This window comes from Macaca thibetana, chromosome 16, assembly GCF_024542745.1.
Source record: "Macaca thibetana thibetana isolate TM-01 chromosome 16, ASM2454274v1, whole genome shotgun sequence".
NCBI lineage: Eukaryota > Metazoa > Chordata > Mammalia > Primates > Cercopithecidae > Macaca > Macaca thibetana.
In genome coordinates, this window is record NC_065593.1 from 48078461 (window position 1) to 48097051 (window position 18591).

The 18591-nt window shown below is 57.1% G+C and overlaps 2 protein-coding genes across 6 annotated transcripts in view; both read left to right on the forward strand.

The window, feature by feature from the left end:
- Positions 1 to 18591, forward strand: part of MLLT6 (MLLT6, PHD finger containing) — a 22038-nt gene continuing 3447 nt past the window's right edge. Inside the window, exons 1-19 of one of the 5 annotated variants that reach the window (XM_050762566.1) lie at positions 343 to 506; positions 1716 to 1795; positions 2252 to 2306; positions 2529 to 2638; positions 3941 to 4044; positions 4252 to 4345; positions 6545 to 6721; positions 7067 to 7126; positions 7398 to 7496; positions 10296 to 10512; positions 11030 to 11644; positions 12086 to 12267; positions 12499 to 12607; positions 14773 to 14839; positions 15006 to 15151; positions 15630 to 15827; positions 15917 to 16005; positions 17133 to 17482; positions 17937 to 18027. In XM_050762566.1, coding sequence (XP_050618523.1) covers positions 398 to 506; positions 1716 to 1795; positions 2252 to 2306; positions 2529 to 2638; positions 3941 to 4044; positions 4252 to 4345; positions 6545 to 6721; positions 7067 to 7126; positions 7398 to 7496; positions 10296 to 10512; positions 11030 to 11644; positions 12086 to 12267; positions 12499 to 12607; positions 14773 to 14839; positions 15006 to 15151; positions 15630 to 15827; positions 15917 to 16005; positions 17133 to 17482; positions 17937 to 18027 — 2952 coding nt within the window. In that variant the 5' untranslated portion in view covers positions 343 to 397. Of the gene's footprint in view, positions 507 to 1715; positions 1796 to 2251; positions 2307 to 2528; positions 2639 to 3940; positions 4045 to 4251; positions 4346 to 6544; positions 6722 to 7066; positions 7127 to 7397; positions 7497 to 10295; positions 10513 to 11029; positions 11645 to 12085; positions 12268 to 12498; positions 12608 to 14772; positions 14840 to 15005; positions 15152 to 15629; positions 15828 to 15916; positions 16006 to 17132; positions 17483 to 17936; positions 18028 to 18591 lie in introns of all 5 variants that reach the window. The other 4 variants (XM_050762570.1, XM_050762567.1, XM_050762569.1 and 1 more) reach the window with 4 other exon arrangements.
- CISD3 (CDGSH iron sulfur domain 3) overlaps positions 5383 to 18591 on the forward strand; it is a 24189-nt gene continuing 10980 nt past the window's right edge. The window contains exon 1 of the mRNA XM_050762986.1: positions 5383 to 5386. The gene's annotated coding sequence lies outside the window, so the exon portion shown is untranslated. The remainder of the gene's footprint in view (positions 5387 to 18591) is intronic.

The window sequence follows — 18591 nt, forward strand, 5'->3', positions numbered from 1 at the left end:
CGCGGGGCGGCGCGGGGCGGGCGGGCGCCCGCGATGTGCCACTCGGCGCCTCCCCCGCCGGGCCCGGGCTGCGCGGCGGCGGGGCGGCCTTAGGAGCCCGGCGAGCGGCGCGGAGGGGGCGAGCCCGGCGTGCGAGTCTCATTGTTGTGGGGGGGGCCCGTCGGGGCATGAGGGCGAGAGCACGGCGGGGGGGGCGGCCAGACAGAGCGAGCGAGGAGGAGGAGGAGGAGGACGCGGAGGAGGAGGAAGGAGGAGGCAAAGAAAAGAAGCGGCGGCGGCGGAGGAAGAGGAGGAGGGGGCGAGGAGGCGCGCGGCCCCCCGCTCCCTCCCTCCCCCCTGACCCCCGACCCCCGCCGGCCGGCCCCCCGCCCCAGCCCCGGAGGGAGCTCATGGGAGTATGAAGGAGATGGTAGGAGGCTGCTGCGTATGTTCGGACGAGAGGGGCTGGGCCGAGAACCCGCTGGTCTACTGCGATGGGCACGCGTGCAGCGTGGCCGTCCACCAAGGTATGGGGGTGGCCCGCGGGGGGCGGCGGGACCCTGGGGGCGGCGTGCGTGGGGCGCCCCCGGCCGCGCCCTCCGGAGACCTCCCGGGGCTCGCGTGCCCCTCCCCCACCCCACCTGAAGGGAAGGGAGGCGTGGGGGGGCTCCCCCCGCCCAGTCCTGGAAGACCGGGTCAGGCATTGTTTTCTTGCCTATTGTTCCAGTTCCGCGCCCCCCACCCCAAGTTGAGGGAGTTTGGGGAGAGTCTAGGGAGCAATGAGTGAACTCCCCGCGCCCCACCCCGCCGGTGTCGGGGCTGCCCGGGGAATGTTTACCTGCGAGGTGTCCCCTCCCGCCGGGTTATTTTGGTCCCGGCTCCCGGAGGAAGAGGTCAAGGGGGGGCGTCATCCCCCCTCGCTTCCGGATAATGGGAGGAGCGGACTTGGAAAGGGAAGAGAAGGGTCCCAGGGGAGAAGGGACTCCTAAAATCCGCCGGGGAAGAGCTAACGACAGGAGAGAGGTTGTGCAGGGGGCCGGAATCGAGAAGAGGGAGGCTTGGAGTTTCCCCCAGCAGCACATGGTTCGGGAGTTAACTCCTTGAGGAATCTTGCCGAGGGCGCAGGCTGGCATCTCCCGCCTGCCTGGCACAGGCAGCCGGGCCCCCCTTTCCTGGGACATCCCTGAATGCTGTGGCCCGGGGCTCTTCCCGCCACGCTCCTCTGGGTTCCCAGCACCGCACCTGCCCTCGGCCTTGACTTTTAACCTGACTCTGTGATACTTAGAAGTAGAAGATGAGGTCCCTAGACCCCCTACTTCTCCGCCTCATCCCTCACTGGCCCTTTAAGAAATCCCCCCGCCCACAACAACAAAACGTGTTTGACGGTCGTGACTGTTGTCCCCTCTGGTTTTCTCTGTTCCTGATGCTGATGGCTGGTCCGGGGAAGGAGCTGGGAAACAAGTCCAGAAAGGGAGTGGGGGGAGGATCTTCTAGAAGTTTAAGGTCAAAGACTCAGACTTCCCGCCCTGTTTGGAGTGCTAGATTGTGTGGTTGAAGGCTGGTGTTGTGCGGTTGGGCAGTCCTGCTGTTAAGTGAGTGACCCCCAGACTGGGGAGCAGCCCCCATTACTGGAACTGGCTCTAGTTCTTTGGAGTCACCGCCTTCCCCCAGTTACCCTGGGAAAAAGCCACTGGCTGACAGCTTTGCTCAGCGACTGTCCTCCCCCCCCCCCCCAGCTTGCTATGGCATCGTTCAGGTGCCAACGGGACCCTGGTTCTGCCGGAAATGTGAATCTCAGGAGCGAGCAGCCAGGGTGGTGAGTTCCAGACTGCCCCGCTCCACTCCCCGGCCCCTCCCACACACCTGAGCGTCTCTGGTTGAGCTAGGGGACTCTGAGGCCAGGCTGGGGTGGGACTTAGCTCTGTCACACAGACTTCCTGTTTCCTGCACACCTACCTCCAACCCCTCCTCTGCCTCACGCTCATCCCTCCCTCTGCCCCATCTCAGGCATGGGGCTTTGGTTTTTGTCTGTTTGAACTTTTTTATTATGGGAAGTTTCCTACTCATACGAAAGTAGAGGAAAAACTATAATGAATCTCATGTTCCCTTCCTCATCTTCAACAGTTACCAACTCACGGCCAATCCTGTTTCCACTGTAGCCCCATCCATCCCCCGCTAGAGCTTAGCATTTCAGCCTGGGACCCCTTGAATGTGTTCAGAGAGGGCCCAGCTCAGCAGATCCCCCAACCCCTGTGCACCCTTGCATTGGCAGAGGTGTGAGCTGTGCCCACACAAAGACGGGGCATTGAAGAGGACTGATAATGGAGGTGAGGAGGGCTCATCTGCTGAGGTCAGCAAGGCCCCCTGAGCAGGGTCTGGGAAGGCGGGAGTGGACTGGGTTGGGGTGGAGGCCGGGTTTTCTTTCCCTGGCTGGCGCTGGAATCTGATGGGAAGGCTGTGGAGGAGGGAATGGTCTGCAGCGTGGGGTCATGAGGGGTGGAGTCTCCAGCTTGCCATCTGCAGCTGAGGCCACCTCCACACTGCCCCAGGCTGGGCACACGTGGTGTGTGCCCTCTACATCCCCGAGGTGCAATTTGCCAACGTGCTCACCATGGAGCCCATCGTGCTGCAGTACGTGCCTCATGATCGCTTCAACAAGGTCGGCAACCCCCGCTGTGTCCCCTGCCAGTTCCCTCCTATCCATGGGTTCCTCCAACGCTCTCTTCATCCAGTGTAATTTGATTCTGTCCAACCAGCACTGAAAGGGAACTTGGGAGGTGGGTAGGTACCTACCAGTGAACCACCCTTCTGTTGACAGACACACTCGTGCTCTGGACTCAGGTGAAATAGTAGGCTCCTCTGCAGTAGTTCTGCCAGAGGGTAGACCTTCGCAGGTACTTCATTCATTCCTTTGCTGGACACATTTTATTAAGTGCCTACTATGCGCCAGACCTGGTGCAAGGTAGCTGGAACATGCTGTTCTGTGCTGATCAAGACAGGTGTGCTACCCGCTCAATGGAATGCAAGTTCTTGCATGCAAAGACCATAAATATCAGTAAAAAGACAAAGTAAATGCAATTTGTGATAAGTGCTGTGAAGAAAATAAGACATTAAAATAAAGACCTGGTGGGGGCTTACTTTAGACCAGATGGTAAAGGAAGGAGACATTTAGGCTGAGACCTGGGGCATGAGAAGGAGCCAGCTTCCAGGAGGGTGAGGGCCCTAGGTTCCAGGCAGAAGAAGGCCCGCGCAGAAGCGCAGAGGTGGGCATAAGCTCCCCAGTGAGCAAGACAGACACAGGCCTTGGCCTTTCAGAGCTCACCATCCCAGGACTGTGCTACCCAGCATAGTAGCCGTTGGCCATACATGGCTACATAAATTAATCAAAATTAAATGCAGGCCAGGTATGGTGGCTCATACCTGTAATCCCAGCACTTTGGGAGGCTGAGGGGTGTGGATCATCTGAGGTCAGGAGTTTGAGACAAGCCTGGCCAATATGATGAGACCCCATCTCTAGAAAAATACAAAAATTAGCTGGGCATGGTGGTGGGCACCTGCAGTCCCAGCTACTCGGGAGGTTGAGGCAGGAGAATCCCTTGAACCCAGGAGGCGGAAGAGGTTGCAATGAGCTGAGATCGTGCCACTGCACTCCAGCCTGGGCGACAGAGGGAGACTCTTGTCTCAAATAAATAAATCAATGAAAATAAACAAGAATTAAATACAATTTAGAATCTAGTTCCTCAGTCACACTAGCCATAGTTCAAGTGCTAATAGCCCGCTGTGACTGGTGGCATTTGTCTTGGACAGCGTAGACCATAGAGCGTTTTCATCACTGCAGACAGTTCTGTGGGATAGCACTGATCTAAGACTGGAGAGCAAATGGAATGAAAGGGGTGGCCTAAGGACCATCAGTAGGACAGGGGCTCCCTGGAGGAGGAGACGATTGTGCTGTGTCCTGCAGACCTGTTACATCTGTGAGGAGCAGGGCCGGGAGAGCAAGGCGGCCTCAGGAGCCTGCATGACCTGTAACCGCCATGGATGTCGACAAGCTTTCCACGTCACCTGGTGAGACCCCCGTCCCACCCCCCGCCCCCGGGGTTGTTCTGGATGGCCACTGATCAGGCTCATTTTAGCTGCTGTCTTTTTGATGGTGGTGGCAATGCTTTCTTTGGATGGTCTTGGCTTCACCTCAGCAGGGGGCCAGGAGGGTGGGAGGAAGGTGGCTCATCTGATATGTGGCCTCAGCCGTCTCAGGCTGCCCTCTCTGGTTAGTGCCCAAATGGCAGGCTTGCTGTGTGAGGAAGAAGTGCTGGAGGTGGACAACGTCAAGTACTGTGGCTACTGCAAATACCACTTCAGCAAGATGGTGAGTCCCAGCGGCCAGTGCATGAGAGGGTCAGTCAGCTGTGGTTAGATGGTTAGAGGGCATGGGCTTTGGGCCAGGCCAGTACCTGGTGCTAGGAGGACAGAGAGGGAAAGAACCCAGTCCCTGCCCAAGAGGAGCTCTTCATTAGATGAAGAATAAAGTATAGCTTCAAGTGTGTGGATCAGAGCTGGACCAAGCAGTCTGTCCCAAAAGACAAAGCTCAGACTCTGCCTGTCGGAGTCTAGGAGGCTTTAAGGAAGAGGTAGCATTTAAGCTGAGTGGAGGTGGAAATCAAAATAAGAGCCAACATTTGTGTGGGAGGCAGCATTTACTATGCCTCCACCTTAGGACAAAGTTCTTGCCGTGTGTTATTTTGCATGGTCCTCCCACCCACCCTAAGAACTAGGTGTACTATATTTTCCCCATTTTACAGATGAGTAAACTAAGGCTCACTGAGGTTATATAACTTATCTTGCAGCTGGTAGATGGGATTTAGAACGGGCAGCCTAATTTGAAAACTCTCGGGAGCCTGCCAAACAGAGAAACGAGTCCCAGGCAGAGGGACTAGTGTGGACAAAGTCCTGAGAGGAGGAAGGGCATGGGTGAGCGGCGGGAGAATGGGGTGTTTGGTGGGGAAGAGGCAGGAGATGAGGTGAGAAAGCAGGGCCCGAGCTGGGCTTGTCTCTGCCCCAGGCTTCAGGCCTGGGGCCCAGGGGGAGGCTGGAAAGGGTGCTACTCTGTGTTTGTGGAGAGACTCGTGTGTCCCAGAAGCCGTGAGGTGTTCCGGAGCAGTTGGCTGCAGCTTGGATCTACCCCCTAGCCACAGGCTTGTCAGGCCTGTAAGCGGGAGAGTAACATGATCAGATTTGTTTTTTAGGAAGATTACCCTGGCAGCCGCTGTGAGGCTGGATCAGAAGGGCTGAGGCTGGTGGCCGGGAGACAGCTGCGAGAAGGGGGATGGAGGGGTGAGGCTGGATGCTAGAACCATTTCTAGGGAGACTTGCCTAATCGTGGGAGTGGCTGAGAAGTAGGAGTTGGGGGTGACATTTAGGATCTAGGCTCTAGACACTGAGTAAATGGAGCTTGAATACCTGGGGGTACCATGAACAAGGGGTGCAGCTGGCTTCTGTAGGGGGAACACATGTCCTAATTTGCCCCAGACAGTCCCAGTTTATACCTGTTGCCCTGGTGTAATTATTAATAGTTCCCCTGTTTCATTTTTCAAAGTGTCCAGGTTTGGATCATAAGTTACATGGTCACCTTGGTTTCAGGGTTTGATGATAACTTAGGACAAGGAAATGAGCTTGGTTTGGTTTGCAGGAGGCGCCATGTGGAGATATTTAGATTTGGTGGATGTCAGACTCCTGGGCAGGGTGTAGTGGCAGCTCCAGGCTTATAAGGCTGGGGCTATAATCCCAGGGTGTCCACAAGGATAGATCAGGTGGGCCACGAAAGAGGGGGCCTTGCAGGGTATGGGGCTCTGCAGGTAGGAGCTGTGTCCAACACTGGGGAGCTGCCAGGTCAGACAAGGCCTGAAATTAACCCTTGGGCTTGGCAGTTGGGAGGTAGTTGGTGACCTTAGAGGGAGCAGCTACAAGCCCGGGGAGGGTGAAGCCGTCACGCTGGGTCTGTAGTGAAGGGAATGGGGGAGGCAGGCCCTGGCTGGGAGGAGAGGCAGCATGAGGGTTGTTTGGGTTGTGTTGATGTTTACTTCCCCGCTTTCTTCAAGTTAAGGGCAGGATATCCTTTGGGACAGGAGCAACCACTGTGTTTGGTGGAGGGGAGGGGCCAGGAAAAAGGAGAAGGGGGTGATAGCTGAGCCAAGTGTCTAGAGGGGGGATCAGACGTGGAGTGCAGGGGAGCACTGGCTCCCCATGAGGGTCCCCTGCACACCCTCTGCTCCAGGGAAGGAGGTAGAAACGTGCCGTGGCTCAGTCAGCCAAGAGGGCACCATGGAGAGAGTGAAAGACCCGGGCCTCAGTGGTTGACTCTGACATCAGACGAGCCAGCTGGGATGCTCTAGGGTTTTCAGGCTGGGGAACGCCCTTCTGCTGAGCATCATAGAGGGCATGAGGTCCTCTTAGTGACAGACGGGGCACATGGGACTGACCCCCAGGATCAGGATCCTCTAACCTTCTGGAAGTGTTCCCTAAGCCTGTGAAAGGAGGGTTTGCAATTTCTCTCAAATCTCTCCCCCAGAAGACATCCCGGCACAGCAGCGGGGGAGGCGGAGGAGGCACTGGAGGAGGAGGCGGCAGCAGCGGCAGCATGGGGGGAGGTGGCAGTGGTTTCATCTCTGGGAGGAGAAGCCGGTCAGCCTCACCATCCACACAGCAGGAGAAGCACCCCACCCACCACGAGAGGGGCCAGAAGAAGGTAGAAGCCCCTCCCTCGCCTGTCGTCACTCCCACATGGGGACTCAGAGACTCACAAACATGGCTCAAGAAGCCATCATGAGGTGCCCTTAAGGTCTTGGCCCTGCCTTCTTCCTTCCTCTGAGGCCACTGAGGGCAGGAGGGGGCTGAAGTGAAACAGGGGGGTGACGTGGGAACTTGGCTTCCCTGTGGCTGTATTAGTGGTTCCTCTGGGTCCTCCCCATGACATCACAGTGTCCCCCAAGCCCCAGACACATGGCTCTGCACGTTGCACATGTCTCCGCAGTCCAGCCATGTGCCGCCTAGTGTGTAAGTGCTAATGCCTGCGTTCCCTCGCACCACATAGCACAGCGTGCCCTGCTCCTGTCCGTCTGTGCAGCTGTGTCCCAGGTGGACACCCTTGCAGGTGTGTGTTCACGCGCGTGGTGCTCTGTGGCACTGGCGTGATAATGGGACAGGCTATTTTTAGCAGGCGGGGCCGGGGGAAGGGCTGTTGGCTCTCATAGGAACTTGCCTGAGTTGATCCTTCCCAGCCCATTATCCTGCCCTCCTCAGGGAGAGATGATGCCCACAAAACCCCATCCTGAGAGGGTGTCAGCTCCCCATACCCACATGTCACGTTTATCCTCGCCCAGACAGCTCCCCGGCACAGTATCTAGTCACCTCTTCCTCTCCAGAGTCGAAAGGACAAAGAACGCCTTAAGCAGAAGCACAAGAAGCGGCCTGAGTCGCCCCCCAGCATCCTCACCCCGCCCGTGGTCCCCACTGCTGACAAGGTACTGCTGCCCACGTTCAGGAGGGATGGCGCGTGGGTCTGGGGTGGCAGAGGGAGGGAGGCGAGGGGTGAGAGGTTGGTGAGCCAGGGACTTGGGTACCCTCCCCATAGCTTCAAGTTAATGCCACTCCCCTCCCACCCCACACCCTCTACTCTCTTCCAGCCTAGAAGGGGCCACCAATCACTGACCAACCATGGGATTGGGGGTTTGGGGTGCTGGATGCCAGATGTTCCCATCTGCCTCTGTCCAGAGGGCCTCAGCCCTGGGCTCTTGTCTGCAGAGAGTGGGGGATGGCACTCAGGCCTGCTCTCCAAGTTCTAGGGCCCATATCCCCAGAGATGAGTAGAGGACATCCCCTACACCCCATCAGGAGGACACCCAAAGCTTGTCACCCAACCCAAATCCCACTCCGTGCAGGTTGGAGGAGCTGAAAGTTCTGACCAAGGTGTCATGGGGGGCAGGCCCCTGGACAGTACCCCCAAACTCCCACTCATCCCCCCCATTTCCAGCAGGGCATGGTATATCAGGCCTGTCTCCAGAAATGGGCAGCATCTGGATGAGCCATAGGCAGGCCCTACCCTAGGCCAGGGAATTACTAATCCAAGCTGGAACAGCCCTCCCTGCTCCCTACAACCTGCCTTCCCCATGGGAGGAGAACCCAGGAGGGTGCGGGGAGCTGGAGAAATTGCTCCCTCCTGTCACCATTATTGCCCATTCACCTCCACCCTACCTCAGACGGTTGGCAGAGCTCTGGGCACCTTAGCAGGAGGCTCAGGTATCAGGTTTCCAGGATGATGTTGCTGTGGCAACTGCCCCAGTAAACTTCTCCCTTCCCTGCTTCCCAGGGCTCACCTGGAGAGCTTGTCATTCATGCCCTCTGACCTTTCCAGGGCCCTGCAGGCAGGTGGCAAGAAATGGCCAGGGATCTGGGAGTTTCTCCAGTAACTGGATGTCCCTTGGACATAACAGAGAACTCCGCCCATCCCCCTCCACTCGACCCAGCACTTCAGCTACCCTTCCCCCCAGCCCCTCTCTTCCCTTGCTCTCAGAACCACATCTGGCTCCCTTCAGAACTCCAGCTGTTGAAAAGAACAAAGAGGAAGACAGAGACCAGGACTCTGCCTGGGAGGGGCAGGGCAGGGTGGCTCTTGTTTCCGGTCCAGCCTCCATTCAGCATTTATCTGTTCAGCACAATTGACTGAATACCTGGTCGCTACCAGGAGGAAAAGGGCCGTCCCTGGCAGCAGCCTGAAGCACGAATGAACTCACGGCATGCCAGGCTGTGTTCTGGAACCAGGAGATGGAAGGGCATATGGAGATTAGTCCATTTAATACTCAATCCAATTAGGTTGGAAATTTACCAACCCCATTTGATATATGAAGACGATGGGGCACAGAGAGGTTAAGTAATTTGCCTAAAAGCACACAGCTAGTAAAGTGGTAGAGCTGAGATTCCAACGCAGTCTGGCTCGAAGGCTTGGGCTCTTCACCTGCTGCCATCGGAAGTCTCATCATTTATTGACCCCATATGATGTATCTGGCATCATGCTGCTTCCAACTCACCACATATGCATAGTGCTCCCCGTAAGGACACTGATACTCATTAAGGTTGAGACTTTGCACAGTATAACATGGCGGAGAGGTCAGGTGCAGTGGCTCACGCCTGTAGTCCCAGCACTTTGGGAGTCTGAGGCAGGTGGATCTCCTGAGGTCAGGAGTTCGAGACCAGCCTGGCCAACATGGTGAAACCCTGCCTCTACTAAAAATACAAAAAATTAGCAGGGTGTGGTGGCCGGTGCCTGTAATCCCAGCTATTTGGGAGGCTGAGGCAGGAAAATCACTTGAACCCGGGAGGTGATTGAAGGTTGCAGTGAGCCAAGATCGCACCATTGCACTCCAGCCTGGGCAATAAGAGTGAAACTCTATCTCAAAAAATAAAAATAAGAAAAAAAAACATAGCAGTAAAGGGCAGAGCCTGCCAGGCTCATACCCTGCTCTGCCCGACTTAGAGCCCACGCTCCTTCAACCACCACCCTGCCACTCTCCTTGGTTTCTGGTGCCTCAGACACAGGACAGAACATTTCAGTGCAGAGTAGCAGCTGTTGACATGTGGTCATGTGTGCCCAGTTCTCTGGAAATAAGGGGACAGAGTACCTTGTTCCACCTGAGGTATTTAGGGAGGCTTCAGGGAAGAGGGACTTCTAAGCTGGATTTTAAAGGATGAGAAATTTCCCAGGAAGAGTAAGGATAGGCTCTCCTGGCAGACGCTTAGTGTGTGCAATCTCAGGTTGTCTAGGAAGAGCATGGGGTGGTTAGAGAATGGGTGGAAAGCCAGGGGGCTGAAGTTTGGAGTAGTAGCTGGAGGGCTCCAGGATGGCACCAGAGAAGTCCATTCTCCTGTGGGTCCTCTTCTCTGCCTCGCCACTTCCAGCATAGGTCCAGCTGCCTTAGGCGCCCTAAGTATTCAGTGAATGAATGGACCAATGAGTAAATCTCTTCAGACTCTGGGACTGTTTTCATCTCCCCCTCAGCTTCCATCTTCCCTGCCTAAAGTGAAAGACAGACGCCTTCTTGGGTTCAGTGAATTCCCCTCTGCCTCACACCCAGGAGTGCCACAGCTGCCTCCTCATATCCCTGCCTAGGGGCTCCCAGCCACTCCCTGCCCGGAAGTCCTTCACGAAACTAGCTGTGGGCTCTCCCAGTTGAGCGAGGTCCTGTGCCCCCCTGCTTCACTCCCACATCAGGATCAGCACAGGCCCAGGCAGCCGGTGTCGAACCTTCCTCTCTCCTCTCCTTCAGGTCTCCTCCTCAGCTTCCTCTTCCTCCCACCATGAGGCCAGCACGCAGGAGACCTCTGAGAGCAGCAGGGACTCAAAGGGGAAAAAGTCTTCCAGCCATAGCCTGAGTCATAAGGGGAAGAAACTGAGCAGTGGGAAAGGTGTGAGCAGTTTTACCTCTGCCTCCTCCTCTTCCTCCTCCTCTTCCTCCTCCTCTGGGGGGCCCTTCCAGCCTGCAGGTGAGTGTGAGCATCCGGGAGGAAGGTGGGAGCAGGGACAGCCTTTCATCCTGAGCTTTTCTGGCGAGGGACTTTGCATATTGGTTGTGCATCTCATTTACTTCTACATTGGTTCAGGATAAAGATGGGGAATCCCCTCCTCTCCAACCCTGCCCCTAAACCCTTCCTTCTTGAGCCAGAACTCTCCTCCTCCACCAACCCATAACAGTATTCCTTATCCCCTACATTTGTGCTGCAAGGTACAATTTTTCAAGCACCCCGTAAACATTATCTCCTATAATCGCTACAGTCATCTGGTGAGGCCAGTAGGGTGCGAGTTACTCTCCATTTTAGTACAGGTGGGAAAGCTGGAGGGGTCGGGGGTACTTATCCCAGGACACAGACAGTAGCAGAGCTGAGACAGGAAACCAGGCGTCCCCATTCCTGGACCAGAGCTCTCTCCCTCCAGTACACGTGGGAGTGGGAGGGAGTGCAGGAATCTGGGGTCCAGCTGTAACCATTTTCCCTCTGTGCACAGTCTCGTCCCTGCAGAGCTCCCCTGACTTCTCTGCATTCCCCAAGCTGGAGCAGCCAGAGGAGGACAAGTACTCCAAGCCCACAGCCCCCGCCCCTTCAGCCCCTCCTTCTCCCTCAGCCCCCGAGCCCCCCAAGGCTGACCTTTTTGAGCAGAAGGTGGTCTTCTCTGGCTTTGGGCCCATCATGCGCTTCTCCACCACCACCTCCAGCTCAGGCCGGGCCCGGGCGCCCTCCCCTGGGGACTATAAATCTCCCCACGTCACGGGGTCTGGGGCCTCGGCAGGCACCCACAAGCGGATGCCCGCACTGAGTGCCACCCCTGTGCCTGCTGATGAGACCCCTGAGACAGGCCTGAAGGAGAAGAAGCACAAAGCCAGCAAGAGGAGCCGCCACGGGCCAGGCCGTCCCAAGGGCAGTCGGAACAAGGAGGGCACTGGGGGCCCAGCTGCCCCATCCTTGCCCAGTGCCCAGCTGGCTGGCTTTACTGCCACTGCTGCCTCACCCTTCTCTGGAGGCTCCCTGGTCAGCTCTGGCCTGGGAGGTCTGGCCTCCCGAAACTTTGGGCCTTCTGGGAGCTTGCCCAGCCTGAGCCTGGAGTCCCCCTTACTAGGGGCAGGTTAGTGACCCCTGGGGACAGAGGGCATTTCAGGGCCCAGCCAGTCTAGTGAGGAACAGAGCTTACACATGCACTTAGAAGGAAATGGGATGGATACTCCTCCAAAAGACAGAGCACAGACAGTCACCTTCAGGACATCCCCCTCTGCATGCCTGGAGTGGAAAGGACTGGGGGCAGATTGTCAGAAGGTTTTACCAAGTTTTGGGAGGGAGATTATAAAAGCTAGGAATTCCCTAGCCCTGGGCAGGGCAGTTTAACAAGCAGGCACAGCAAGCAGATGTCACCCAGGCAAGAAGTGACATCTTTGCAGCAAGAGGGTTAGACTGGATGTGTAGCCAGAATCAGGGAGCACTGGAGCTGGGGAGGGGCTGTCACAGCCCTGGCTGAGCAGGAGTCGGGTGGAGGGTAACCGTGTGCTTCCCTCTGTCCTTGTGCCTGCAGGCATCTACACCAGTAATAAGGACCCCATCTCCCACAGTGGCGGGATGCTTCGGGCCGTCTGCAGCACCCCTCTCTCCTCCAGCCTCCTGGGGCCCCCAGGGACCTCGGCCCTGCCCCGCCTCAGCCGCTCCCCATTCACCAGCACCCTCCCCTCCTCCTCTGCTTCTATCTCCACCACTCAGGTGAGACCTGACTCCCGGGCTCCTCCTTCTCTGGGCAGGTTGGGGACAGACTGACAGAGGACCCTAGCCTTCTGTGGGAATTGGAGCAACTGGGCTGAGTTGCCACCAGACCTCCCTCTGGGCTCTGGTCCCCTCTGCTCCCCAGCACACCCGGCCCCGTGCACCCCGGTACACACAGTTGTGCCCTAGATCCAAGAATAACTGCCAGGGGATTCTACCTCCCTCCCTTAGGTGTTTTCTCTGGCTGGCTCTACCTTTAGCCTCCCTTCTACCCACATCTTTGGAACCCCCATGGGTGCCGTTAACCCCCTCCTCGCCCAAGCTGAGAGCAGCCACACAGGTATGTGAATATCTGACCCCCTCTCCCCTTTCTTCCCAAAGGTCTGACACCCATCACCTGCATGTGACCCCAGAAAGAATGGGAGAGCTTTCTGGCTGCCCCCTCCCTCTGGCCATTGCCCTCCCTGCAAAAACAAACAGGCCGGGTGTGGTGGCTCACGCCTGTAATCCCAGCACTTTGGGAGGCTGAGGCGGGTGGATCATCTGAGATCAGGAGTTCGAGACCAGCCTGGCCAACATGGTGAAACCCCGTCTCTACTAAAAATACAAAAACTAACTGGGTGTGGTGGTGGGTGCCTGTAATCCCAGCTACTCAGGAGGCTGAGGCAGGAGAATTGCTTGAACCTGGGAGGCGGAGGTTGCAGTGAGCGGAGATCAGGAAACTCTTATCGCCCAGGCTCAAAACAAAACCCCAGCGTGGTGGCTCCCGCCTGTAATCCCAGCTACTCAGGAGACTAGCCTGGGCAACATGGGGAGAACCCGTCTCTTAAAAAAAAAAAAAATCCACACACAGCAAACCAGGGTACACTTTCACGTTAGAACCCAGCGAGAAGGCAGGTCAGGGCAGTTACTGCTCCATCTCACAGAAGAAAAAGACAGAGATGGAAGACTTGCTCAAGGCAGGGAATGGCAGAGCCAAAGCTTAGAGTCTGTTCTCCTGACTCCAAGCCCAGCGCTTTCACCGGTGTAGCGTGACTCCCGCTTGGCATCGGAGTGTGTCCTTGGGATCAGCCCTTACGGAGGTCTCCACCTCTCCGGGTATTTAGGAGTTAAGGGGGCGGGCCACAAACTCCCCGCCCTCTCCCTGGAGAGTCAGCCCAGCCCCAGAGAGCTGATTGGTGCAGGGAGACCACCTGTCAGGCTGGGAGGCGGGGACTACAGCCAGGCTGCCGACTCAGGTAAGCCTTAAAGGGGACAAATATGATTCCACGTTTAAGAACGGCAGGGCCGGGCGCGGTGGCTCAAGCCTGTAATCCCAGCACTTTGGGAGGCCGAGACGGGTGGATCACGAGGTCAGGAGATCGAGACCATCCTGGCTAACACGGTGAAACCCCGTCTCTACTAAAAAGTACAAAAAACTAGCCGGGCGAGCTGGCGGGCGCCTGTAGTCCCAGCTACTCGGGAGGCTGAGGCAGGAGAATGGCGTGAACCCGGGAGGCGGAGCTTGCAGTGAGCCGAGATCCAGCCACTGCACTCCAGCCTGGGCGACAGAGCAAGACTCCGTCTCAAAAAAAAAAAAAAAAAAAAAAAAAAAAAAAAAAAAAAAAAAAAGAACGGCAGGGATTCTGTAGCCCAAGGAAGAGTTTTGCCTCCTAACTAGGGATCTGATGAATGTAAAAAGTCATACAGAGCTAATTATGATAATAGCTGCAGTCATTAAGGGCTTGCTACATGCCAGCTAAACCCTTCAGGTAAACACTTCACATTTATTACCTTCTTTTTTTTTTTTTTTTTTTTTTTTTTTTTTTTTTTTGAGACGGAGTCTCGCTCTGTAGCCCAGGCTGGAGTGCAGTGGCCGGATCTCAGCTCACTGCAAGCTCCGCCTCCCGGGTTCACGCCATTCTCCGGCCTCAGCCTCCTGAGTAGCTGGGACTACAGGCGCCCGCCACCTCGCCCAGCTAGTTTTTGTATTTCTTAGTAGAGACGGGGTTTCACCGTGTTAGCCAGGATGGTCTCGATCTCCTGACCTCGTGATCCGCCCATCTCGGCCTCCCAAAGTGCTGGGATTACAGGCTTGAGCCACCGCGCCCGGCCTATTACCTTCTTTTAATCTTAGTAACAGTCACTTCAGAGAGGCTGGTTAGGAGCCCAAGGTCACAAAAGTTGGTGTCAGGTTTAAATTAAATCCAGGTCTGTCTTGACCTCAAATTTCTATAATTCTGAAGATCCCAGGAAAGGAATTGGGCGGTGGATCTGAAAGAAGCCAGACAGTGGAGCCTTCAGCCCAGAGGAGGAAAAGAGAGCAGATGCCCGGGGTTTGCCTCCCAGGGGCAGGGTTTCCAAGCCAGGGCCCTCAGCGCTGGCCTTGAACTGCCAGTCTGGTGTTGGGGATTCCTGGGGAAGGGGATCTGCGGCGAGGTCCCAATCCCATATCCACCTCGGGGGCGGGAACCCTGAGGCAGCGACCACTCCTCCCCGCTGATCCCAGCCTTCCCTTCTTCCAAGAGCCAGACCTGGAGGACTGCAGCTTCCGGTGTCGGGGGACCTCCCCTCAGGAGAGTCTGTCTTCCATGTGAGGGAAGGGGCGGCCTGGAGGAGGGGCTGGGGGCAGGAGGGACACACGAGGGAAGAGGGGCGGAGAGACCGGCGCGGGCTGGAACCCCTGGGGGGTACGGGGGAAGGGCCGGAGGAGCCTGGAGTGGTCGGATCCACTGAGCCCAGGTTCCTTCTGGCCGCAGGTCCCCCATCAGCAGCCTCCCCGCACTCTTCGACCAGACAGCCTCTGCACCCTGTGGGGGCGGCCAGTTAGACCCGGCGGCCCCAGGGACGACTAACATGGAGCAGCTTCTGGAGAAGCAGGGCGACGGGGAGGCCGGCGTCAACAGTGAGGAGGGGTGGCGCCGGTCGGGACGCCTGCCCTAGGGCCCCAGTAGTCATCTTTCTCCCCGAAGTCCCCAAGCTTCTTTAAGGTTCCGCCCCTAGGCCCCGCCCCAGCCTTGACTCTCGGCCACCCTGGGCCTCACCTCCCATCCCTGCCAGGCCACAGTACCGGCCCTGGCCCCTCTGCGCCCCGCCTTTGGCGCTTGTGGCCTCCGGGCCCCGACCTTACCAAACCGCAACTTCCGCTCTTCTCTCCTGACCCCTATGGCCTCGACCCCAGCCTCAGGCTCTGCCCCAGGTCCTCACACCTGTGGCTCCCCAACTCCCGCCTCTCTTCTCAGAGCTCACCTGTGTCCCTCATTAGGCTGGCGCCTCCTTTTTAAGGGCTGAGCCCTGGCTCCCCTCCAGGCCCCGCCCCCGGCCCCCTGGCCCCGCCTCCGCCCGTCCTCGCCCCGCCCTCAGGTTCCTCGCTCTCTCCGCAGTCGTGGAGATGCTGAAGGCGCTGCACGCGCTGCAGAAGGAGAACCAGCGGCTGCAAGAGCAGATCCTGAGCCTGACGGCCAAAAAGGAGCGGCTGCAGATTCTCAACGTGCAGCTCTCTGTGCCCTTCCCTGCCCTGCCTGCTGCCCTGCCTGCCGCCAACGGCCCTGTCCCTGGGCCCTATGGCCTGCCTCCCCAAGGTGAGGGGATCCCGCCCAGCCTGGGAGAGAGGCTCCTGCCCTGCAGTCCGAACTGTCCCTGACTGCAGCCTGTGACATCCCTCTCACAGCCGGCAGCAGCGATTCCTTGAGCACCAGCAAGAGCCCTCCGGGAAAGAGCAGCCTCGGCCTGGACAACTCGCTGTCCACTTCTTCTGAGGTGGGCGCTACAAGGAGCGGGGCAGGAAGGAGGGGGAGACTCAAGGCTCTCCTGGTCCCATCTCTTCCCCGCAGCTATTGGAGGCTGGGCAGTGAAGTGACTGACTGAGCAATTGATTGATCCATTCAGTCCTCCCTTAATCAAGTAATATTTATGAGGTGCCCACTTAGTGCCAGGCATTGGCTAAGCAATCAGTGAGCAAAACGGGCACAGTGCTGCTTCTGAAGATAGGCTACCCCAAGCGAAGAAGGAGTAATTACAAACTGGGAGACATGTTAGGGTGGAGAGAAATTGAGGGCTGTGAGAGAGAGAACGGGGGAGGGCTGCTTCTGTGGATAGAAAGTGGCTAGGGAAGGCCTCTTTGAGAAGTATTTGTGAAGGGTTTATTATAGCGCCTTACACAGAATAATTCAAGTGTAATTGGTGGCGGTTGGAATAGCAGTTGCTATTGCATTGTGGTTATTACTGGAATCCAACAAACTGGGTTCTTGTTCTCTCTGCCATTTGTTAACTGTGTGACTTGGGCAATAATAATCAAAATAATAACCAGCATTAATTGCACACTTGCCCTTTGTCATGCCCTGTGCTGAGATTTTTTTAAAGCATTCATTTAGTCTTCATAGTTAGCCTGTGGAATAGGTACTACTATTACTCTCCAGCTTATGAGTGAGTAAACTAAGACAAGTTGAACCCAAGGTCACCCAAGCCATTGAATTGTGGACATAGGATTTGAACCTGAGCCTTTCACTTCAGCTGTAGTGCTTTTGCCTGCAGAGTTACTTAACCTGTGCAAGAATCAATGGCTTCACGCATAAAATGAGAATAGCAAGATAGCACAGGTCAAGCCCTCAGCTCAGGATCTGGTTCACCAGATGGTCACCACCATCATCATTATCCATTGTTAAATGAGGATGACGAGGGGCGCTGGGCTCTCAGGAAGGAGTCAGGAAACATGATTTGTGAAGACAATTTGGACTCTTAGCTCTCATTCCCAGACCTTGCTTCTTCCAGGGTGCCTGGGGGTGAAGTGGGGGTTGCTGTGCTCTGAGAATGCTGGTGGGTGCTGGGCCAGGGGCCAGAAAAGTCATGCTGGCCCTCTGACCCCTCCCTTCCCCCTCCCTCCCCAGGACCCACACTCAGGCTGCCCGAGCCGCAGCAGCTCGTCGCTGTCCTTCCACAGCACGCCCCCACCGCTGCCCCTGCTCCAGCAGAGCCCTGCCACTCTGCCCCTGGCCCTGCCTGGGGCCCCTGCCCCGCTCCCGCCCCAGCCACAGAACGGGTTGGGCCGGGCACCCGGGGCAGCAGGGCTGGGGGCCATGCCCATGGCTGAGGGGCTGTTGGGGGGGCTGGCAGGCAGTGGGGGCCTGCCCCTCAATGGGCTCCTTGGGGGGTTGAATGGGGCTGCTGCCCCCAACCCCGCAAGCTTGAGCCAGGCTGGCGGGGCCCCCACGCTGCAGCTGCCAGGCTGTCTCAACAGGTGAGGGAGAGCTCAGCCCTGGGAAAGGGAACAGGGTGGGGGGCTGGCTCTGGGAAGGGAGGGATTCTCCCCAAAACACCCACAATCCCTAAAAGGACAAATGGCCTCTCGTCTCACAGGGTATATAATCCTACTCACTTCTTGGCCTCTAGGGACTCCACAGACTGTTAGACATGAGTGTCCTCTGAACGGTAGCTCCCCAGGGACAAAAGAATTGTTGACTTCCTCTCCTTCACTCTAGGATTTCCTTCTGGGACAGTTCTTCCAAATCAGAACTGTATCCCTCCCACTGCACCCTATGAGCACCGTGTTCTAAGATCACACATCGCTGCCTTGCTTCCCCTGGGTCTGAGGGAGTCTGGGGGCTTGGGAGTGGGAGCAGGAGTGTTTCCCTGGCCCTCCCCCATGGTCTGTGTGTTGTCTGCTCCCCCACCCCACTCCACCCCCACCTCAGCCTTACCGAGCAGCAGAGACACCTCCTTCAGCAGCAAGAGCAGCAGCTCCAGCAACTCCAGCAGCTCCTGGCCTCCCCGCAGCTGACCCCGGTAATGCCCCTCCCTTCCCTGCCTCAGGGGCCCCTTGGTCTGCCTGGAAGGGCTCATCTCAGAGGATCAGGACCAGCCAGGAGAGGGCAGGAGCAGAGAGAGGTGGGGGAAGCTCCAGGCTGGGCCTGTGAGACTGGGGTTGGGCCCTGTGGAGCATCCATGGGAGGAAGGGGGATAAGATCACGCCCAGGGTCCCCTGGGCATTGAGAAAGGGCTGCTGTAATAGCCCCAGGTCTGCATCCTGGTGAGAGACTCTGGAGGGCAGCAAGTCCTCAGTTATTGAGCATTTCAGTCCCAGCCCCAAAGACATTCAGGGGAAACTCCAGGGTCTAAGTGGCTGAGCAGGTGACACCACCCTCAACCATAGTATCTTCTTTGGGTCTGTCTCCTGTTGGGTCAGCTGAAACTACCTTTGGAGAAAAGGGGTTTTACTTTTTAAAAATGAGGGAAGCAGCCGGGCGTGGTGGCTCACACCTGTAATCCAAGCACGGGAGACTGAGGCAGGCAGATCGCTTGAGCTCAGGAGTTTGAGATCAGCCTGGGCAACTTGGCGAAACTGCATCT